General features: G+C 35.0%; 3 protein-coding genes across 3 annotated transcripts; all 3 read right to left on the reverse strand.

The window, feature by feature from the left end:
* Positions 1-1,276: 1,276 nt before the first annotated feature.
* Positions 1,277-8,458, reverse strand: LOC306887361 (protein OSCP1-like). The gene is made up of 10 exons (XM_079445031.1): positions 8,192-8,458; positions 5,997-6,151; positions 5,499-5,666; positions 5,138-5,218; positions 4,864-4,967; positions 4,144-4,272; positions 3,855-3,924; positions 3,536-3,675; positions 2,594-2,657; positions 1,277-2,353 (listed from the first exon to the last, which is right to left on the reverse strand). Exons 1-10 carry the CDS (start codon positions 8,301-8,303, stop codon positions 2,234-2,236), a joined length of 1,143 nt encoding a protein of 380 aa, XP_079301157.1. The 5' UTR covers positions 8,304-8,458; the 3' UTR covers positions 1,277-2,233.
* A 60-nt stretch (positions 8,459-8,518) lies between these two features.
* LOC306887141 (cornifelin-like) lies at positions 8,519-10,773 on the reverse strand. Its single transcript, XM_079444683.1, has 4 exons — positions 10,681-10,773; positions 9,571-9,726; positions 9,241-9,377; positions 8,519-9,106 (listed from the first exon to the last, which is right to left on the reverse strand). Exons 2-4 carry the CDS (start codon positions 9,677-9,679, stop codon positions 9,008-9,010), a joined length of 345 nt encoding a protein of 114 aa, XP_079300809.1. The 5' UTR covers positions 9,680-9,726; positions 10,681-10,773; the 3' UTR covers positions 8,519-9,007.
* Positions 10,774-11,138: 365 nt separating this feature from the next.
* On the reverse strand, positions 11,139-18,372 carry LOC306887364 (small ribosomal subunit protein uS15m-like). The gene is made up of 8 exons (XM_079445035.1): positions 18,111-18,372; positions 13,945-14,007; positions 13,763-13,838; positions 13,577-13,625; positions 13,313-13,397; positions 13,140-13,198; positions 11,556-11,747; positions 11,139-11,446 (listed from the first exon to the last, which is right to left on the reverse strand). Exons 1-8 carry the CDS (start codon positions 18,262-18,264, stop codon positions 11,333-11,335), a joined length of 792 nt encoding a protein of 263 aa, XP_079301161.1. The 5' UTR covers positions 18,265-18,372; the 3' UTR covers positions 11,139-11,332.
* Between the last annotated feature and the right edge of the window lie 3,251 nt (positions 18,373-21,623).

Genomic DNA, 21,623 nt, shown 5'->3' on the forward strand with positions numbered 1-21,623 from the left:
GTTCTGGAAGATCAAGAAATGCAGAAATGTCCCAGAAATGCAGCAGTGCACAGTCACATCATGTCCAAATATTTTGCTGTGGGAGTCAAAAAAGCACAGGTAATGAATATTAGAAGTTTTTTCCCATGGAGGAACAACTGTGACAGCAATTCATTCATAACTGTGTGGGTGAGAGATTCATCTCCCACGACTATTCAAATGAACACAGGGGTTTTCAGTATTGCTTGTCTGGAAAAGTCATAACAGTTCAAGTGCTTAAACAGCATGTGGCATAGAGAGACTTGGAGAGTTAGGGGGAAATGCAATAACAGGAGCTTCTTTTCATAAAGTTTACATTCGCTTCACATAAAACCACAGTCAGATTTAGGCCCATTACAAAATTCTGTGCTGGGAGTTCAAAATGTTTAAATGTAGCCTACACACTAAAACTTTAGCGTATCAAATATCATAAGCTTACATTGAAGTGACTACTTCTTAGTGACTATTTCTATGTTCATTTCTGTAATAATAATTAAAAAAACATTACATTGGTGATAACCAATAGTAATCTTTCAGTTTCTAGATGTCAACAACGCTGCATTATTCCATTGCGCCATCTAGTGTTGACAAAGAAGCACTAACCTCTTTGTTTTTGTGTAACTTCATCTTTGAATGTAAGAACGAATGAACGATTTTCTGTTTACCTCAAACAAATAGTTTAGCCAAAAATAAAAATGCCCTTCAAATTTTGTCACCTCAGGCTATCCAAGATGTAGATGAGTTTGATTCAACGATTTGAAACGTCGAAACATCTACTATAAACATAATAATACACAAGTATTATCCTCTATCCATAATAGGCCTATTGCCTATTCAGTGAAAAAGACGTCTTGTCGCAAACACAAACCAAACACTGTTTATTAGCGTTTATATTATGGACTATGGACAATATTTTGGCTAGAAGTTTTAGTATTAAGTTAAAATGCCTTAGTGATGGATTTGTTTCTTAAAAACGCACAGCTTTTCACTTCACAACATCAATTGATGGCCTGAAGATGTGTGAATTACTTGTGGATTATTGTGATGCTTTATCAGCTATTTGGACTCTCATTCTGATGGCACCCATTCATCCATTGGTGAGCAAGTGATGTAATGCTAAATTTCTCCAGTGTTTCCAGTGAAGAAACAAACTTATCTAGGCTACATGTGGGGTGGCCTGAGGGTGAGCAAATTTTTACTTTTGTGTGAACTATTACTTTAACAAGAAAGTATTATTTAAAAACAAACATGGAACTTTGGTATTTTGACCAGTCACTATTTGCAAAAAGATCTACTTTATTTCACATTCAAATCTATTTTAATATAACCGTAAACAGACACAAATGAATATTCAGTACATTAACCTCAATAAATAAGCTCATATATGATTATGAAAAATAAACAGTTTCATCCACCATATTGCATTTCTTTCTTTCCATGGAATGTGGATTCATGTATACATTGTCCCTTTACATAATGCAACAATTGCACACTCTAAGACCTTTTAATTTCTGGAGCTTGAAATACCTGACTTTGTTGCACTCCCTTTACATAAAGACAAAACATACACACATCAATTGTCCTGGGGCTTCCTGTAAACCAGTTTTGGGATCTGTACTAAATATTTACTGAAAGTGCACTTCGGTATCCTCCTTTACCCTGATCTGCGCTTGTTGTGTGGATGCATATCCTGCACCTCTCTGTTGCACATCAAATAGATTTAAATGAATTCCATGTGCACGGATTGTCCTCTTAGACAACTAAGACAGTCCAGAAAAAGGCGTTTTATTCTGTCCACTGATCTAAATGTCACAGATGTGTCTGTGACATCAAAGCCTCGCAGACGTTTCTGTGAAACCTGATATCAAACCATTCGCTGAAATACATGATGATATGGCCTGTGCCACCTCAGTAGGTCCAAAGTAACTTGACGGAACGAATGTGAAAAAGTGAATATGGTCCCACAGCAAGACACATATTACATTTTTACATCTGCTATTTGCATTTCTCACATTCGGTGGGTGGCAGGAGACAAAAATTGTGTGAAATTCTCAAAGAGAGGCGTTCTTGTTGAGTTTAGCTGTCGTTCTAAATATATACGGTTGTCACTGTAGCTCCAGACAAGAGGCCTCTTTGCTGAGTAAGACATTGTAGCACTTTATCCTGCTTAACAGCTCAGTCACTCTGCTCAGTCAAAGGGAACATCAAGTTTAAGTCACAGTCCATCCATCATGGCCAGGAGGTCGTCACCCTTGCTGCTGGAACTGGGGGCGGGTTCTCCAGTCTCTACAAACTCCCCCATGATCTTAGCCAGCTCTGCATGGGTCTGTTTGTCCTGAAATGAGCCAGACATTTGTATTGACATGTGTATTGTTACTCTCATGGTCCTCTGGTAGTTCAAAGTTAACTTAAGACTCAAAATCTTTAGCCTGTCAAAAACCAATTAGACAAGCTGAGATCTTCGTCTCAGTGTTGGTGGATCACTGGTAATCAGGCATTACAATGTTTTTTGAGGCCAAGGATCAAACAACCTAAGTGTATTACTGAACACAAGCATACAAACATTCAGCCTTACCTTTGTTGCCTGGATATTAATAACTTCATAGGTAAGCTCATCCGGTCTTGATATCAAAGCTTCCCTGTGGGGATAATCTGTTTTAATATTTGTATGAAATCTCATGCAAAACAAACAGCATCCATTTCACTGATATGTCTAGCTACACTTTCTTCATACGGTGATGTTTGACTCCCAGAACCTATCAGGAACATGGCAGGGTTACATTTTACTCCACAATAAAAAGTAATACATTATATTTTGCATAAAGAAAATGTTTTAAAAGCCTATTTTTAGATATATACATACACTCAGATCTATTAAACTGCATATATACACTGTCAGTCAAAGGTTTGGAATAATTAAGGTTTTTAAAATCACAGAATGTTTTTTTTATAAAAACAAGTCACTTATTCTGACCAAGTATGCATTTATTTGATAAAAAATACAGCAAAATATTAATATTAATTAATTGTGAAATATTATTACAATATAAATGTTTTCTATTTTAATATACTTTACAACACTGAATTTTCAGCAGTCTTCAGTGTCACAAGATCCTTCAGAAATCATTATAATATGCTGATTTGCCATTCAATATACATTTCTTATAATGATCAATGTTGAAAACAGCTGTGTTGCTTAATGTTTTGTGAAACTTCATCCTTGCTAAAAAAAAAAAATATTATTAAAAAAAGATATCTTACACAAACAGTAATATATTCATTGCTAAAACCCATTTAATTTAAAATAAATACAGTAAAAATTACTGTATTAGTTATCCGAATCTAATGAGAATCAATACTGAGAATAATAATAATAATTTAAAAATCAAATGTCTACACATATGCTTTCAACAATGGTATCATTTTGCTTTTATTTTGGGGTGAAATACCACTCCTTGTTTCAGTGAGACACACAATAATACTGAAAAAGTATCAAAATTAAACAAAAAAGACTCACTCTTCCTCTTCGTCAGTGGCAAAAAGGTTCACACGGAAGCCAGAGTCAGTGTTAGTTGATTTCTGCACCTCTAGACCTCCCATTAGTCTAGCAAGCAGGTTCAGCTCTTCTTTTGCCAAAGGATTCGGAGTTGTGTTGACCTTCAGAAGTGTACAAATGTTGTCAAATATTACATTAGTATTACACATCTTTTTTTTTTTTTTAACCATAAGTTCTTATGATCAAGAGACCTGCATATACGGAAAGGATACAGTTTATCAATGTCAACAATATTTTTTTAAATATAAATAAACAAAGTGTAATCAAGTCATAATCCCACCTTGGTGTGCTGTGAGGAGTTTTTGGAGGTTCCAGACATGTGTGTCTCAACAGGGCGGCTCACACTGTACCTAAAAGAGCAAACAGGACAATTGTACAGCTGATGCTCCAGTGAAAGGCTACCTGTCTCAGGTTTACAGCTAAATTATTCACATATCATTTAGAGATGGTGCTTTGCAACAGACAAAACTTAACACGTGATGAATTACACCCCTGTATCTGAAGATACACAGAAGGTGCGAGTCATTATTAGTAGAAGTGAGTATTATTAGAAGGTGGTTGATGCTCACATGTTTGTGCCCAGTTTGATGACTCGATCACCATACATTTCAAAAGAACCCTCACGGAGAGCGCAGCAGTAATTGCCACCGTCACGGTACTGCATCCTTCTCACCTCCTCACCACTACAGCTAAACATTCTGGGAATTAGTCATGAAAAAAGAATTAATAAATCATAAATAGATCAAATCAACCTTTTTCTAGTAAGAAATTATATAATACTTTTAAAAAACATTAATATTTATTATACATGAAGTTTTCTGACCTTATGTTAATTGAGTGCGAGATGGAAAAATTAGTACTTTTAAAATGTATTTGTTGATTAAAAATGATAGCATAGAAGATGGTAATCCATTAAGGAACTTGGATATATTGTACAAAAAATTGTCTCTAAATATTGATGTTGATAAAAATTAGTTCATGGACATCTCATATGCCAACTATCAGTAGAAATACTTTCTGTCACAGTCTAAACAGACCTTGCTATATTTAGAAAATGTCCAAGTCTCTTGATAATGCAATTAACTATAAACCCTTACCGTCAGACTATGTCAGTTCTAAATGAAGGAGGTGATTTCCGAACAAACATATGCACAATGCACAACTATGAATAAGACGCTATTTATTTATAATGTTCAAACTAAATCCTGCTGTTCTCAGCCATTTCAGTGCAAAAATGTGTTTTTGCTGCATTAACTCAAGGAACAGAAGCAGAATCCTATCCTGCTAACCTTATGAGTCCTGGGTTGTGCGTCCCATACGGAACAGGGCCTGATGTGGGGAGAACAAATCGCCCATTGGAGTTTTGTACTTTGTCTTTCAGGAAAATTGATACCTAAAAACCCCCCCCAAAAAAACAAGTTACATATTTAACATCATATTTAAATATATGGCTTTTCTGACCCTTCATAAACATGACCAATACTTTTGGACTTTAAATTTACATATTGGGTTTTTGAGTATTCTGTATTAATGTACATATATCAAAATAGAGAAAAGACTTACTCTTATATGCATATCTTGAAAGAAGATGAGGAGAGTCTGTCTAATTAGTTGAAACTCTCCACCAGATAAAGGTCTATAGATCTAGGAGTTACAAGCAAAATACACTTTCAAAGCTCACAATTGTATATTAATATTAATATTTAATTTTAAATATTAACATTATATATTATTATTATCATCAAATATACAACCATTTAAAATATGTAATAAATCATATCAATACCAATATGAAATAATATTACATTAACAGTTACTGACAATGAAAAAAATGGTTTATTATATTAAATAATTGAAAATAAACCGAAAATGAAAAATACCGAGTAATAACACCTTTAAACAGAAACTGAAGAGACCTTGCTACCTCTACGAGTTGTTTGTTTGTTTCATCCACTTGGCTGAGGATGCTGGGAGTGTCTTTCACAAAGTCCCTGATGGCATCCATGTGGTTAAAGGACACAAGGAGGATGTCTTTAGGGCGAGGACACAGCAGGACTTGATACTTGAACGCCATGGTCATCAAATCATAGAGCTGCGCACAGAAAAGTAGTCATTACATATTTCATCATATTACACACCAGAGGGAGCCATTCAACACCATTTTGCTTATTATAACGCGATAATATTTAATGAGAATTTTAAAGTAAAGATCAAAATAGAATAACATTGGTGAACAGATGTTACTCTATAACTTTGGCACATTTCAAAACTAAAATATAAAAAAAACCATGATCTGTTTACCACGAATACAGAGGTTTCTGTAGAAGGTTCTTGCTAGACAAATGTGCAAGGATTGCACTAAAAGATAAAGCAAACAATTAATTCAAGAAAATGACAATTCATCTTTGACTTTAGACTTTACCTTGTCCATACTAGCTTGGTTGAGTCTCATGATGGAGGCGTGAGCGAGTCGGTCAAACACTGTCCTCAGGGCCTTCTTGGAGTACAGCTCCTGAGGTTTGAACAGCTCCTCCAGGAACTTCTTATTGAACATGGTGGTAATGATATCATTCATAACTATGACAACACAAACACAAGAGAGAGTTGCAGTGCGTCAAAAGCAATTCTGTGCAAATACGAAGCTGAAAACCAAGCAAGCAGAATGCAGTCTTTACTGTAGAAAGCTGGTTTGCCAAGAAAGATAGATAAACAAAAATAACATAACTCAAAATGTAGTTAAAAACCAAGTTTTATTGTCTTGGCAGATGTTTTCACAGAGAAGCAGGCTGAAAACTGTCATCAAATGTTGACTGAGGAAAACACAATTGCTAGAAACATATACTGCCATATGGAGGATTTATATCTCAGTACTAAAAAAATAACTGTATGAGTCTCTTGAATCTTTGGGTTCTTATTCTACAATAGTATTTTCACCCAAAAACATTCAAAATGTGAAATTACAATTGAAACAGCACAGAAACCCCATCTCCCGCTACACAGCGAGTGCCTATGAGAGCTGGCATGAGTACATACACGCTACTTTGCTTTACAGCCAGCAGCAGAGCAAGCAGAATGTTAACAATACCTCTTTTTCTGTCCTCCTCTAGCCAATCTCCTACAGTGGCTACAAAGATTGCAAATCAAAAAGGACATATTTAAAATGTTCCTTGGAGGAAGTTAACTAAAGAGCAGGTAAAGCATAAGCTACATGTATTAACATCACATCTGCAAGCAACAAGCAACTTAATCATGTATTTAGACCTCTGTGGCATCTGATACCAAAGTGTGATGCCAGCACAACTGCGAAGTTAGGTTTATTAAGAATATTTCAGAATGCGAAAAAGACACAGGAAACCCTGATACAGGAACGTATATTAGACAGGAAACCATGATACTGACAAGCTGTTGAGCAAATGTAATTGAGCCACAGTGTTGCCTGCAACAGAAGTGAACACATGCAGTCCATTTGACATGACATCTTTTATAAAGTACAAAGTGTGTACGTACTGACAACCTCCAAAGTCAAAACTTCTTGGAAATGTTCTTGATTTTTAGATATTAATATACAGTGTATACAGTATATCCATTTATTTTCTTTACAGTGTTTTTTTCACACTTGTAATTTAAAGTTCGACTACATTGGGTTGTGTTTTAGGGTTAACGTAAAATTAATGGATAATGTCCTAGCAGAAAATTACCTTTTTTTTTTTCTCAGCATATTTTGAATAACATTTTTTATTATTTAAAGCCACAAAATAATTTTTGTAAAATGTTTGTTAGAAAAGTGTGCTTCTGCGATAATTTATCTTACTATATCAAATTTCTAAATGCAAAAACTCATATTTTTAAGGGTCAACTATGTTTCAATGGACAATCCACCACATAATTAAAATAGTTTTGCTTATTTAAGGTAAGACACACCAGGTGAACAGAGTAAAAGAAATTACTAATAAATATCACCATACGTCCCCAGCTGATTGATTTAATTTAAAAATTAGCATTTTTTTGTACTAATTTTCTGAAATGTTATGTTTGAATGCGAAAACGAAGTATTAATTCATTAAAAATGCACTAATTTGCATAAATTTACAGAACAGAAATCTGAGCGCTGTATAAAGCCAAACTGAAAATGACAGTTAACAATATTATTAACAATAAGCCTAACTACAGAGATTTCTGGCTCAATTCACGAGAAAAAAATGGTCTTTAAAAATATGTATTGTGATTTACAGACGAGCATAGATAGTGGAATAAAATAAACACTTAAATTTGCATTTGGATGTTTTCCTTCCACTAGTCTGAAACGACACATTATGAAAATCTCAAAATTGACAAGGGCATGAAAAAACCCCCAATGTTTCTGTCTGTAGTGTCTTGCTTTATATAATGTTGACTACAAAGAATGACATAACGTTGCAAAAATGGCATGTTTCCTGCATAAGGCTGTAACTGAATGGCCCACTGGATCACTGTTTTCAAATACACAGGCTAACTGGCTAATTATGCACAGCAATATCAGATAACCCAACGGCTTCTTTAGGAAGATCATGAACCATGATCATACAACGTTTATATGACTTGCTTCATCAGCTCCGTGGCATATTAGCTGCCATCTACCTTTCTTCGCTTTATCTGCTGGGATATTCTGAGCCCGCAGGCGCTGATCCAGGATGTAGAGCATTTCTCCACCCAGATTAATGAAGAGCAGAGGCAGCGTTCGCGTCGACATCCTCTCTGGAGATGGATGAAGAGCAGCTAGTATCGGGAAGCAATCACAAGTTGTCAATAAAAAGACGCGTTCTGCTCTCTCTGAAGATCCTGCAGAATAAACAAGCGTCTGTAAACCGGTTGCCAGGTCACCGCCAACAACAGCCAATCAGAGACGCTCGTACTGCTGCGCGCCGATGACGTAATACGTCTCGCCAGGAACACAAGCAAAATTTTGGGACGTTTATATATTTCATGTATTGATGCGAAAGCAGTCATATAATTTGTATGGTCGTTTGTGAAACAAAACAAAAAAGCATTATAACATAATTAGTATGATTGATTCCACTGTACTTTTGATGTTTATTAAATATGACTCACAGCTCCTGTACAGTAACATATTAATGCTACAGGTTGGCACATTTTGAGCATTACAGCAAAATTGTCAGCACATACAATGTATTCGGCTAATGAATATTACAAGAATTTACACAAAATCAAGACTTTTAAACTTCAGTAATGTAACACTCTTTGTTGACCAGGTAAAGAGATTGGTCACACCTTTTTATTTCCAAAGAATATGTTTATAAATTCTATCCTGGTTTTAATTCTCCTGCCTTTAATAATGAACGGACTGTTAACAAATGACTGTTTTCAATTAATTTTTAAAAATCATATGAAAAAAAAAAATATTTAGACTGAAACAGTTATTAGTAAAGACAGTAATTAGGTCTCTCCATTCCTGATACGAATTTCTCTGGTCATTCGACATGTTTCAAATATTCCACAGCAACAGGTCATCAAAGCATCATTGCATATTGTGCCCTGCAGGGGGGGAAAAAAGGCACATAATTGTGTAATATGTACAAAACATGTGGAGACAGCAATACATGGCATGAATGATAATTCTTAAATATGCAATATGAGAAATCCAATCCTTAATTTGTAGTATACATTACCTGTATTCCATAGGTCAGTCGCATGTGTGTCCTCATTGCAGCCATTCCTCCAGGTACACATGCTAGACATACATTTTCACCGTACTTGTTTGCTGTGTAACAGCTGAGAGCTATCGGACAGACACAGCCAAGAGCACCTAGACAATGAAAAAATGCATAAAATAGCTCAAAGATCATGCATTTTATGTTGACGACATGCCACTGATAAAAGCAGGAAACTGACTAACATTAGTCCTCCTTGGCTAAATATTAAACCACAGCTAAAATATGCCAGTGAACTGGTATCTTTGAAGTTCTTCAGAAGAATTGCTGACAGCTCTCAGAACTTACAGACAAGTAGGTCACTGCAGCAAGAACAAAGACCGGTGCTCCACTCTCCAGTCTGCACATTTGTACCGTAAGATCCAGCACCGGGCTGAGTGATGACTGGGTTTGACATCTCAGTCAAAATGAGCAGTCCAGCAAAGATGTGAAAATGGCTCCTTCCTAGAAGAGTGACAAATGCATATCTATCAGTCGTTACACAAAACAGCACTTCCTAATTAACATTTAATCACCATTTTAGAAAGAAAAAGATCTATTTCATGATATTTTCCATTCCGTTGTACTAATAAAGCCATAATTTGCCCCATTATGAAAATTCCGTCATAATTTACTCTCCCACATTCCATTCCAAATATGTATTATTCCATTTGTATAAACAAAAGATGTTTATACAAATCCTTCAGTGTTTTTTTGTTTTGTTTTGTTTTGTTTTGTTTTGTCCATACAATGAAAGTCAGTGGCTTCCAATATTATTTTTGACCGCATTGAGTGTTAGTGTATGGGCAAAAACAGTTAAAACACTGTTCAAAATATCTTATTTTGTGTTCTGCTGTAAAAAGAAAATCATACAGGTTTGGAAACTCACGAAGGTTAGTAAATAATTACATTGTTTGGTGAACTGTACCTTTAAAATTTTGTTTTACAGGACAGAATATTTTACATTCCCATACACATTTTGATGTATAAAAAGAGTTTTTGTCTATGGAAAACACCACCAACAAAAACATCTGAACCAAATCTACTTACACTTGTTATTTTAACAGATATTTATAGTTTATATACCACTAACGTATAATATCTGAATAATAATAATAATGCAATGTAAGAAACTAACAGCTTTGAGATTAAGGCTAAAATGTGTAACGCTTTATTTTGAGGTGTCCTTGTTACACATATTACATGCACTTTCTATTATAATAATTAAGTATGCATAATTGCATGCAAGGAACCCTAAACCAAACCCTATTCCTAATCTTAACCTCATAGTAAGTACATGCAGTTAATTAAAGATACTCAGTACTTAAATGTATAATTCCATTGTAACAAGGACACAAAATAAAGTGTAAACAAATAATCTGAAAAATGTATATAAAATAGTAGACTACAAAAAAGTACCTCGTGTTCTTCTGAGCCTCTTGTTCTGGGGCTTGCAGCTGAAAAGGAAGTTGTGACAGACACCAACACACCGCGTTTTCTACTCTCGTATGCAGCGTTTCCGATTTACGCATACAAGTTTCACACAAAGCACATCAGAAAGGGGGAGGTCTGAGTTGTAATAGGAAATGCGATCTACCAGAATTCTTAACAATCAATATATAATCTCACATGAGTAAAGAATTGATAGTTTGACCTCAGATCATTCACCTGATTGTCAAGCATTTCTTGTAAAATGACAGAGTTCAGGGAACTGAGAGCAACCAAACCATTTGCACTAGCCACACAACCACAATGCATCAGTCTTGCATATGACACAGGTCTTCATCAGCTGCCAATCCAAAACTCCTGAGTGAGTGAAACTAATATCATCAAAGTATTTCTGTGAAGTTATGTTTGAGGAATGATGACCAAACAATGCATTTTAAGATCTTTTATTTGGTGCAGCCAAAACATTTCAGAGAAATAAGTGATCTACCAATGAAGGGCAAAATAAATGATGATAATTTGATGTCGGTTTAGTTTTTCTTTGAATGTGACCTCAAATATGGATGTATCAGATTGTTCCTCTGGACTTGTCAGCACCCAAGTCTTGTCATCTGTCTGAACATCACTATGCCACAGGGCCTTGTGGTTCTGTAGAGGATGTTGGCTCCTTTCCCTTAGCCTCCGCTGCTCTCTGTTTCTCTCTCTGCTCTGCTTTTTGTTTCTGGACCTCTTGAAAGACCTGAAAGGAAGAAAATACAATGTAAACAACAGCTGAAACACAAACCATGAAATCCTAAAAAAAAACAAAACACTGGGGCATTTTGGCTGAGCTGGGCTGAGAACATTACCTTATTGCAGAAGGCCTTTTTGGCCAGCCAACGTCGGGTGACCCGCCGATAATATTCAGGAGGAAACGTGTATGTGATTCCAAGCTCTTGACACACCTTCTCGAAGGAATCATAACGAGTCCTTCTCAGAACCTTCAGCTTTTTCTTCCGCCTGTCGATGGCCATGAGCATCCATCGTTTGTTGGCTTTATCCTGATGGAATGAAACAAGAGGTTTTGATGCTGTTGTACACTAATTTGTCTCTCTGAAATTAAAATTCTGTCATCATTTACTCACTCTCATGTTGTTTCAAATCTATAAGACTCATTTTTTTTTTGTCCATCCACTGAAAGTCCACCCAACCAAAACTTTGACGTGTTAAAAAGTACAAAAAGTAATCTATTGTAAAAGTAATCTGTATAAATCAAGCAATTTAGTGCAAGTCTTTACACAGAATTTTAGTGGATGGATATATATATATGATGCGAGAATATGAACAAAAGGGGTTTGGAACAACATAAGTGTGAGTAAATTATTTTGGGGTGAACTATCCCTTTAAATAAGAGGACTGGAACAGAAAGCTATGCTTTATGATATGAATGTGTTTACAATTATTCATATAAACTAGCATATACAATGATACATTTAATTATAATATGAAATAAATAAATGCAAAAAATTATTCTAAAGATTTTCCCACAAATAACTTCCCTATTTCATTTAATTTTGCAATAACAGTTTAACAACTAGTCTAAAGTTAATATTATGGGTATGAAGTAATTTCTTCTCAAGTTCAATTTTTCAAGCAGAGTAGTCACAGGGGATTATCACAATAGCCTTGAACATATTTGCTCAAGAAAGATGGGCAGAAAGAGACGACTAGAATAGATGTCTAAATTGTTTGTCTTCATTTTAAACAATATATACAAGTGTTTTATTTAAAAAGTGTTTGTGTGTTTTCTGTAAGTGTTAAAATACAGTTTGGGCTCACTGTACACTATCGATAAGATTTTAAAATGTTTTTTAAAGAAGTCTCTTATGCTTAACAAGGCTGCATTTATTTGATCAAAAATATACTAAAAACATTAATATTGTGAAATATGATTACAATTTAAAATAATTGTTCTATTTTTAAAATGTAGTTTATTCCAAAGATGGCAAAGCCATTACTTTAGTCTTCAATGTCACATTTTCCTACAGAAATCATTCTAATATGCTGATTTGGTGCTCAAGAAACATCTATTATCATTACAAATGTTGGAACCAGTCGTGCTGATTAATATTTTTATGGAAACTGTGATACACTTTTTTCAGAATTCTTTGATGAATAGAAAGTTCAAAAGAACAGCATTAAACAAAATGAGTCTTTACTGTCACTTTTTATCAATTTAATGTGTCCTTGCTGAATAAAACTACTAATTTCTTAAAAAAAAAAAATTAAATTGAACCATAGTGTATGATTCAATTACTATTGAACACATGAGCATATGCACAGGATATCCTGTTTCTCTGTGGGTGCTAATCAAGTGGAGTGGGAACAAAAGTTCTGACACCTTTACTAAAGGCCGACAAAAAAAAGTCACGCTACTGAAGAGTTGTGTTTACCTTAGGGTGCTTGTGCAAGTGCTCCTGGAAGTTGCGAATACGTGCTGTCAAAATCGCCACTGTAACGCAAACAAGGACATTCCGCACGATTGAGTCAAGTTCTGAGATTCCAGTATGGTTAAAACAGTGACTTTGTCAACTGTTAAAAAAAAACAAAAAAAACGAGAACTTGCCCTTGACTTCTGTTGAGCTGCGGTCGTTCTCATCCCTCTGCACCTTGGCAATAAGCTGTTCCTCTTTCAAACGCAGTTTTTCACTCTAAAGAAAGACATTATGACAGATAATTCAATTAAAATGTGATTTAACATCTTTTTATAGTTCTTAAGTCAATCGTGACTTACAAAATAAAAAGCTACAATAAATGCAGCTGAGGTTATTGCCCATTTTGAATTCTGAAAATATTAAATAAAGTATCAAAAGGAAATGAAAACCCGTACATGATTTGCAAGCTCCAGCGTAAGCAGTTTCTTCACCACATCGTCTACCCTGCAAAGATATGACATAATACTGCTACCGTTCTGCATTCAAGCACATAAAGGAAGTCTGAAGAAATAATGTACTTCCTAATCCCAAATATACAATCATAATGTTTACAGGATGAGTGGGTCAATGCAAAAACATACGATTGTGCAAGTGGGACGGATGCATATTCATGCTTCAGCATAGATGGATGCAGGTCCTGAAGTTGACTTGGGAATTCTGGGAAGAAAATAAAGCAACGAGCCAATGAGTCCTATGAAAAATTGATATCAAACAGGCAGGCTTTCAAGTTGACTGTGTGTAGAGATTACATTTTTTCTCTTACCTTGTTTCTTTCTAGAGGGCCGAGCATACTGTCTCACTGGTTGGTATAGGGGGATTTCATCACCTGAAACAAACAGTAAAGTCAATATATATATACTGCCTGAGGCCCTTTAAAGTTGCTTAGTAAAAAACAATAATGCATAATTAAAAAACTACATTCCCAAAGCCCCAAGAAGAACTTTTTTTTATTTGATGTATGCTGTTATCATTGCATGTCTGCTTTAATAATTAGTAATGATGCAGAACCCTTTAATAAGGACGTGTTTAAATGTGTATTTGTCAAAAAGTTTCATAGTCACTCTCTTCTGTACCTCAGACTATTTAATACACGTCAATGGTGACAAAGTGTCACCAAAAGTGGGGGTGATTTGGTTGGCCACATCCTTTCCGCACAACCCCTCAAGGAAAAAAAACGCCCGAGACTGTCATGATACCACTTGTCAAAAAAAATGTCATTATAATCATCATAGCCAGGTAAAACAGGACAAACTTGTAAAATGTTCTTACATTATTTATTACTTTTGCACTGTCATATCATGTAACTACAAAATAACAAGCACTGGATTCCAACACCCAGTTTTACATGTACTATATAATGCCTACAATAAATCTGTTTTAGACAATTATTGACCGACCATGAAGAAAAAGGGCTCTATTTAGAGATTACCAGCTTTAGTGGTTTCCAAGTAAACTTGAGGATAGTTTAAACTGTATCTGTAGCTGATCACATCCTCTTACCCCCTAATGGTTAAATGGTAGTATTGCAGCCGGAGATGCATTTAGCCAGCACCTGAACTGATGTCATGTCAAGTTTTATTAGAGATGAATATGAATATGTAATGGAAACCTTTTCATGTGCTTTTCTTTGGATTTTACTTGTAAAACTTTACATGTGACTTCATACAGTCACCTACATTAACACTTGTAAATGGCACTATTATAGTTACTGTCATCATTATGTTTATTATCACTATTATAAGGTTTTCAAGTAATTATTTTATAGTCTAAACTGATTTTTTTTCCTCCCCAGGAAAGTGCACTGTACATTGGCCATGTTAATACTGAATAAATATGTCTTTAAAAAAAAAAAAAATTCATCATTTACTCATCATTCAAAGCCTGATCTGAACAGTTGACTTCCTTTGTATAGACAAAAAAACACTGAGCAAATATGTTCAACAGAGGAAAGAAAGTCATAGAGGTTTGGAACAACAACATGAGGGTGAGTAAATGATGACAGAATTTTTTCAGGGTGAAATACTCTGTTAAGCATGGTACTACTTGTACTACTAAATTAGTATGTGTCAAAGAAAGACTAAAGCAGTGACCTACTTAACTCTGATTACTAAGAAAAAGACTTTCAGGCACTAAAACAATGGGTAAATGTTTTTGCTGATGCTTAAGACATCTGCTGTATTTCTATGCAAATGTGAGGGAGTTATAAATTCAATGCATGAGAAAATCTTCATAGCTGGTTTAAAAAAATCAGCCTAATAAACGTTTTAGGGTGTTAAATAACCTATACACCCACTCCTTCATAGTTCATAAGTCTTGCGGGAACTGGTAATTCAACACATTCCCCCCACACATTACTTTTTGCCCCAAGAATAAGAAAGCATGCGCGGGAAACAGTGATGTAACCCTAGTGAAATATACTGGCTGCAACTTCTCTTGAGAGCTACAAAAAAGGGCCATGAACACCACACCACAATACTCTATGGGACTGTCCCTTTAATAAAGATACTGTAAAATGCTTTGATAAAATCATCTGCTAAATGACATGCAGTACCATTCAAAAGTTTGGAGTTGGTAAGATTTGAATTGCTGAGCTTTTATGCTCACCAAGACTATTTATTTGATCAAAAATACAATGGTAATATTGTGAAATATTTATTCAAATGTTTTCGTTTTTAATGTATTCTTATTCCGACTTCAGTGTCACATTATCCTTCAAAAATGATTAGAATATTTCTTACGTAGAATAGAAATTATTCTTATTTTTCTTTCTAAACATTTCTTTTTATTACAAATGTTAAAAACAGTTGTGCTGCTGTAATTTTCATAATTGGAGTGGTCTAGCTCGGTGATTAAAGGTCTAGGTCGATAACACACATGTTTCAAATCACAAAAAAAAAATGAGAAGAGTAATCATGAACCATCACTCTGCAGCGACCCCAGTTCACTCCAGAGGGTGAAGTATCCATCCACATGGTTACTTCATAACCTGCCTGTCATCCTACACAATACATGCTTCCTTAGCGAAGGACATCCTGTTAAGTGCTTGTTTGAGACAATCTTTTAGAGACGACCACCTAAAAAGGCAGCAAAGAACACAAATACACAACACTCCCATAAGTACACTAATAAGACTACCAGTGAATTAATAACAATAATGTGGATAAGTCAAGTACTACAGGTCAACCAAAATGTGCAGTGCAAATAATTAAAAATGTTTTTATGATTTATGTTTTGAAAATAACTTTTTCAAAACATAAAATGTTTAATTCTTGATGCATTAGTAGCTTATAATGATAATACTATTATAATATTACTGTGGGGGAGATTCAAACTATAACTCAAATAGTAAATGTACACCAGCCCCCCTAACAAGTCTGCAACATCAAATTAGACCCACAATCGTTAATTTTCTCACATTGCTGAGACAATAACCCACACTTAGTCATATCGCTACTTACTCACACATAAGTGACAAGTGCTTTTCTTCCCTTAACTTGTATGAGTCAATTTTTTTTAACCCTCTAGTGGTCTTCAGTAATGTTTTTACTTCATTGGAATGGTGACACTTGGTGATGTTTTTGGCTCTTGCCATGAGAACACACACAAAATTGTCATGATTCTAGAAAGGCTAAATGGTTTTAAAAAATGGTCACTCGTGTTCTTCCCAGTCAAAAATTACTACAATAGGAAATTGATGAGAAATACAAAAAAAAAGAACCCTGGACCACAAAACTAGTCATAAGGGTCAATTTTTTGAAACTGAGATTTATATATCATCTGAACGCTGGATAAATAAGCTTTCCATTGATGTATGGTTCGTTATGATAGGACAATATTTGGCCGAGATACAATTATTTGAAAATCTGGAATCTGAGGGTGCAAAAAATTCAAATATTGAGAAAATTGCCTTTAAAGTTGTCCAAATTAAGTTCTTAGCAATGCATATTACTAATCAAAAAATAAGTTTTAATATATTTACAATAGGAAATTTATAAAATATCTTCATGGAACAATGATTTTTGGCATAAAAGAAAAATCCATAATTTTGACCCATACCATGTATATTTGGCTATTACTACAGATATACCCCAGCGACTGGTTTTGTGGTCCAGGGTCACATATAGTATAATGTATACCTTATACAGAATGACACAGAGGGGGGTGGGGCTGTTTACAGGTATCTAGAGGCATTACACGTGAATTGTTTTTCCCACCATGAACACATAAATTATAAATTTTATTTAAAATAATAAGAATAAATTATAATTTAAATAATTTATTTAGGTCTACCAGATGGCACTAATCTGTCTCCATTCATCGAATTAGACATGTTTGCTTCTTCTTTTTTTTTTAAATAAATTATTAATTTTAAAAGTGATGATTTTAACAAAAAGGGTAATATGTCTGAGTAACAGAGTTGAGGTGACGAAAGTAGCTTTTGCCAAATAATGATGAATGATAATTTGAAAAAAGAAAGCTAGGATCATATAGGATAAAATCTGCAGCTTAAATGCAGCTGAAGTACCGGTATGTGGACATGACTAAACATAAAGCTCATATGACAAAACACTGATGATTTGATGCCTAGTCAGTCAGGAAATGCAGTGACTGGGCTTTTAGAGACACCTAGGGGTTAACACTGTAACTGCACACGCTGTCTATAAACGTTACTAAACTATGCTGTACAAAATTTAAATACACAACCATAAGAAACCCCTATGGACTAAAATAATAAGAACTCAATCTCAAAGTGATACAAAATGCTTAATTATGTCTGCGAATTAAAATAAAACCGCATAAGTGTTGAGATGACCCATCAATATAATACTGGCTATAAGTTAACAGTCACGTGTCTGTGGATATGTGCATATAAGACAGAATGTTGAAGCAGTCTATTAGTTGTGGAGTCAATCCAAAATTAATACTTACATTTACAAATACCGGTTACCGTCCAGTTCGCATTAAAGCTGTATTGAGACTGCTTGAAGGCAGGTAAGACAATATTACCCTGCCTCGCGCCTGAAAATACACTCCATGTCCGTAAACCCAACACTGTAGATCGAAAAACGTTTTTTAAAACCATTGTAATTAAATATAGGAATCGCCTTTAATTTGTATATGCTCTTGCAGAACGCATTTGCCCCTTCAGTTCATGTAAGGCGCCATCTTAAAACAGACATTAGTAATCTGCGCAGAAAATTATTTGCGAGTTCACGCAATCGAGTGACGAATGAAGGTTGCATTGTGAAAAATTGTGTTTATGTAAATACGTTTTGTTTTTCGCTTTGTGACCTAGAAAAAGAACAGAACAATGACTGTACAGTTTTATCATTATCTAATACTTTTATCTGACCTTCTGCCATTTTAAGGCCAGGACACCCCATACTTGTCCTTTTGGAGACTTTTACAGATTAAAAAATAAAAGTTTTTTTTTTTTTAAGTAAGAAAGATTGCATTGCACTTATGTTTTATGGGGTCTCTGAGAGAATGATGTAGAATTTTTCATGGAGGATATTTTTATGTGTATCAAAACGTGACTCAAAAAAAGTGTTGACAAGATTAGGAACAATCAAAGAAACACTTTTAGTGAAAAGTATGTTTATGAGCCAATAAAACGTGCCCTGGGCCTTCTCAGTCTCCAAGCAGCACATGTGGTTCAGCAGTACTTTCAAAAGTGTTTTTGTTATGACAGAATCTGAGGTCCTTGTTAAAAAAATGACAGTGTTTACTAAGAGAAACTGATTAAAGGATTGCACCTGAAGAAACTTCTGTAAGCAGAGGATGGTGCATCTTTCAAGAGATTACTACAGTTTATGTGTCTACAGCGTGATGAATATTATCAGTAGTCCAACTGAGTAATGAGATTATTAGTGCACTTCTGTATGTCTCAGTAAAATCAGAAGCGCAGAAGAGGCTATAGACAGCAGAAACAAGAGGCAGAAGCCAAATACTTCAGGAAACAAAACTAGTGATTCCCTTTGGTGAAAACACTTAATAAATGCAAACTAACACAAGTGTCATGGCTTTAATTATTTTCTTAAATATGATAGCTCAAAGGATGTCTTATAGGGGCATATCTTCATAAACTCTTGTGGTGTAGAATAGGCATTTTGCAATACATTAATTTGAATGTCACAAACTGCATGAGTGTTATATCACATCATGTTATATCAAGATTTGAATTGTTGCTCTGCAGATCTGTACATAAAGTTCACTTGACCTTTAAACACAAGTCAAACCATCCTTCATTTAATGATATATTTTGATATCATGCGTCTTAGGAAGGTTAACAAAGCTGTCTGGCATCTAATCTTATATGCCTTGATAACAAATGGTTTTCAAAAAAAGTTATAAATTGATTTGCATTTTAATGTCAAGTCACCTTTATTTATATAGCGCTTTTAACAATACAGATTGTGTCAAAGCATTTAACAGTATCAAATTGGAGGATAGAGTGTCAGTAATGTATAATAAGATTAAACACTCAATTTTCAGTTAAAGGCATTTCATTATTGAATTCAGTGATGTCATTGTCTAGCTCAGTTTAGTTTAAATAGTATCTGCGAGATCAAATTGACGATAATCACTAGAAATCAAGTGTCCCCAACTGAGCAAGCCAGAGGCGACAGTGGCAAGGAACCAAAACTCCCTCTGTGACAGAATGGAGAAAAAAACCTTGGGAGAAACCAGGCTCAGTCGGGGGGCCAGTTCTCCTCTGGCCAGGATATTATTGTTTATTTATTATTTAATTATTGATTTAATTAAAATTTGAAATGTATAAATGTATTATATTTCTATTTTTATATTGTTGCATTTTCTAACAATAATAGTATTATGTAGTTAGGTATTTTATTATATTTTTAGTTATTTTGTTTTATTTTTATTTTTATTGTATTTTTAGTCAAGTTCTTCACTGGGGATATGTCCCCGGGGCTAATACAGGTGTCCGGCCTCCGCCGACGATCAAGGCCGCAGACAACATCTCCCGGCGCCGATCCACCATGTGATCCGGACACAGACTGAGAAACAGAATAAGAAAGAAACAGACAAATATTAGCATAGATGCCATTTTTCTTACGATGTAATGAGTACATTGTGTGTTATGAGGAGTGTTCCCAGTTCCGGTTGATCTAATTAATGCAGCCTAACAATCCTTTAACGGATTTGAATAATAGAAGTGTAGTAGTTTGTTATGTGTAAGACAGGTTAAAGAAATGTGTCTTTAATCTAGATTTAAACTGACAGAGTGTGTCTGCCTCCTGAACAGTGTTAGGTAGATTGTTCCAGAGTTTGGGTGCTAAACAGGAAAAGGATCTGCCGCCAGCAGTCGATTTTGATATTCTAGGTATTATCAAACAGCCAGAGTTTTGAGATCGCAGCGGACGTGGAGGACTATAATGTGATAAGAGCTCGCTCAAGTACTGAGGGGCTAAGCCATTCAGGGCTTTATAAGTAATTAAAAAGATTTTAAAATCTATACAATGTTTGATAGGAAGCCAGTGCAGTGTTGACAGAACTGGGATAATATGGTCATACTTCCAGGTTCTAGTAAGGACTCTAGCTGCTGCATTTTGGACAACAGTCTAACCTTGAGGTCATTTGACGTTGAGAGCATAGGTCGCAATTTAGATATGTTTTTGAGATGGAAAAACGCAGAAACATGGCTTTCAAATGAAAGATTGCTATCAAACAGCACACCTAGGTTCCTAACTGATGAAGAAGAATTGACAGAGCAGCCGTTACGTGTTAGATAGTGTTCTAGGTTATTACATGTGGGGTTTTTAGGTCCAATAATTAACAACCATGATCAGATGATAGAAGCAGGTCATTTGTAACTCCAATGAGAGCAGTCTCAGTACTATGATATGGTCTAAATCCTGACTGGAATTCCTCACATATACCATTTTTCTCTAAGAAGGAATATAATTGTGAGGATACTACCTTTTCTAGTATCTTTGACAGAAAAGGGAGATTTTAAAAGTGAACGATCAAATTAGTTAAATTAGTTTGCTGGATAATACCAGAAATATGGTGGGAATTCAGTTATATATTATCACTTTAAACAACAGAGAGTGCAAGTAAGGTAAAGATTCAATAAAAAAGCGGAGCTACAATCGCAAACCTCTCAGCAGCACAACAGACAGGAACAGACTAAAGCCCAAATGAGTCAAATAAGTATTTGATCCCCTATCAATCAGCAAGATTTCTGGCTCCCAGGTGTCTTTTATACAGGTAAAGGGAGTGCTCCTAATCTCAGCTTGTTACCTTTATAAAAGACATCTGTCAACAGAAGCAATCAATCAATCAGATTCCAAACTCTCCACCATGGCCAAGACCAAAGAGCTGTCCAAGGATGTCAGGGTAGACCTACACACGGTTGGAATGGGCTAAAAGACCATTGCCAAGCAGCTTGGTGAGAAGGTGATAACAGTTGGCGCGATT

Source organism: Barbus barbus, assembly GCF_936440315.1.
Source record: "Barbus barbus genome assembly, chromosome: 21".
In the NCBI taxonomy this organism is placed as follows: domain Eukaryota; kingdom Metazoa; phylum Chordata; class Actinopteri; order Cypriniformes; family Cyprinidae; genus Barbus; species Barbus barbus.

What these genes read in the sequence shown, in the direction of transcription:
- LOC306887361 (XM_079445031.1), bottom strand. Translation starts at nt 8,303, where the DNA reads ATGTCGACGCGAACGCTGCCTCTGCTCTTCATTAATCTGGGTGGAGAA. An exon ending in AGCAGATAAAGCGAAGAAAG is followed by an intron (nt 6,152 to 8,191) that starts GTAGATGGCAGC and finishes GTGTTGTCATAG; the next exon opens with TTATGAATGATATCATTACC. An exon ending in CAAACAAACAACTCGTAGAG is followed by an intron (nt 5,219 to 5,498) that starts GTAGCAAGGTCT and finishes TGTAACTCCTAG; the next exon opens with ATCTATAGACCTTTATCTGG.
- LOC306887364 (XM_079445035.1), bottom strand. Translation starts at nt 18,264, where the DNA reads ATGGTTTTAAAAAACGTTTTTCGATCTACAGTGTTGGGTTTACGGACA. An exon ending in GGTAACCGGTATTTGTAAAT is followed by an intron (nt 14,008 to 18,110) that starts GTAAGTATTAAT and finishes TGTTTGTTTCAG; the next exon opens with GTGATGAAATCCCCCTATAC. An exon ending in CGCTGGAGCTTGCAAATCAT is followed by an intron (nt 13,398 to 13,576) that starts GTACGGGTTTTC and finishes GTCTTTCTTTAG; the next exon opens with AGTGAAAAACTGCGTTTGAA.
- LOC306887141 (XM_079444683.1), bottom strand. Translation starts at nt 9,679, where the DNA reads ATGTCAAACCCAGTCATCACTCAGCCCGGTGCTGGATCTTACGGTACA. An exon ending in CTGCAGTGACCTACTTGTCT is followed by an intron (nt 9,378 to 9,570) that starts GTAAGTTCTGAG and finishes TTCATTGTCTAG; the next exon opens with GTGCTCTTGGCTGTGTCTGT. An exon ending in GACTGACCTATGGAATACAG is followed by an intron (nt 9,107 to 9,240) that starts GTAATGTATACT and finishes CCCCCCCTGCAG; the next exon opens with GGCACAATATGCAATGATGC.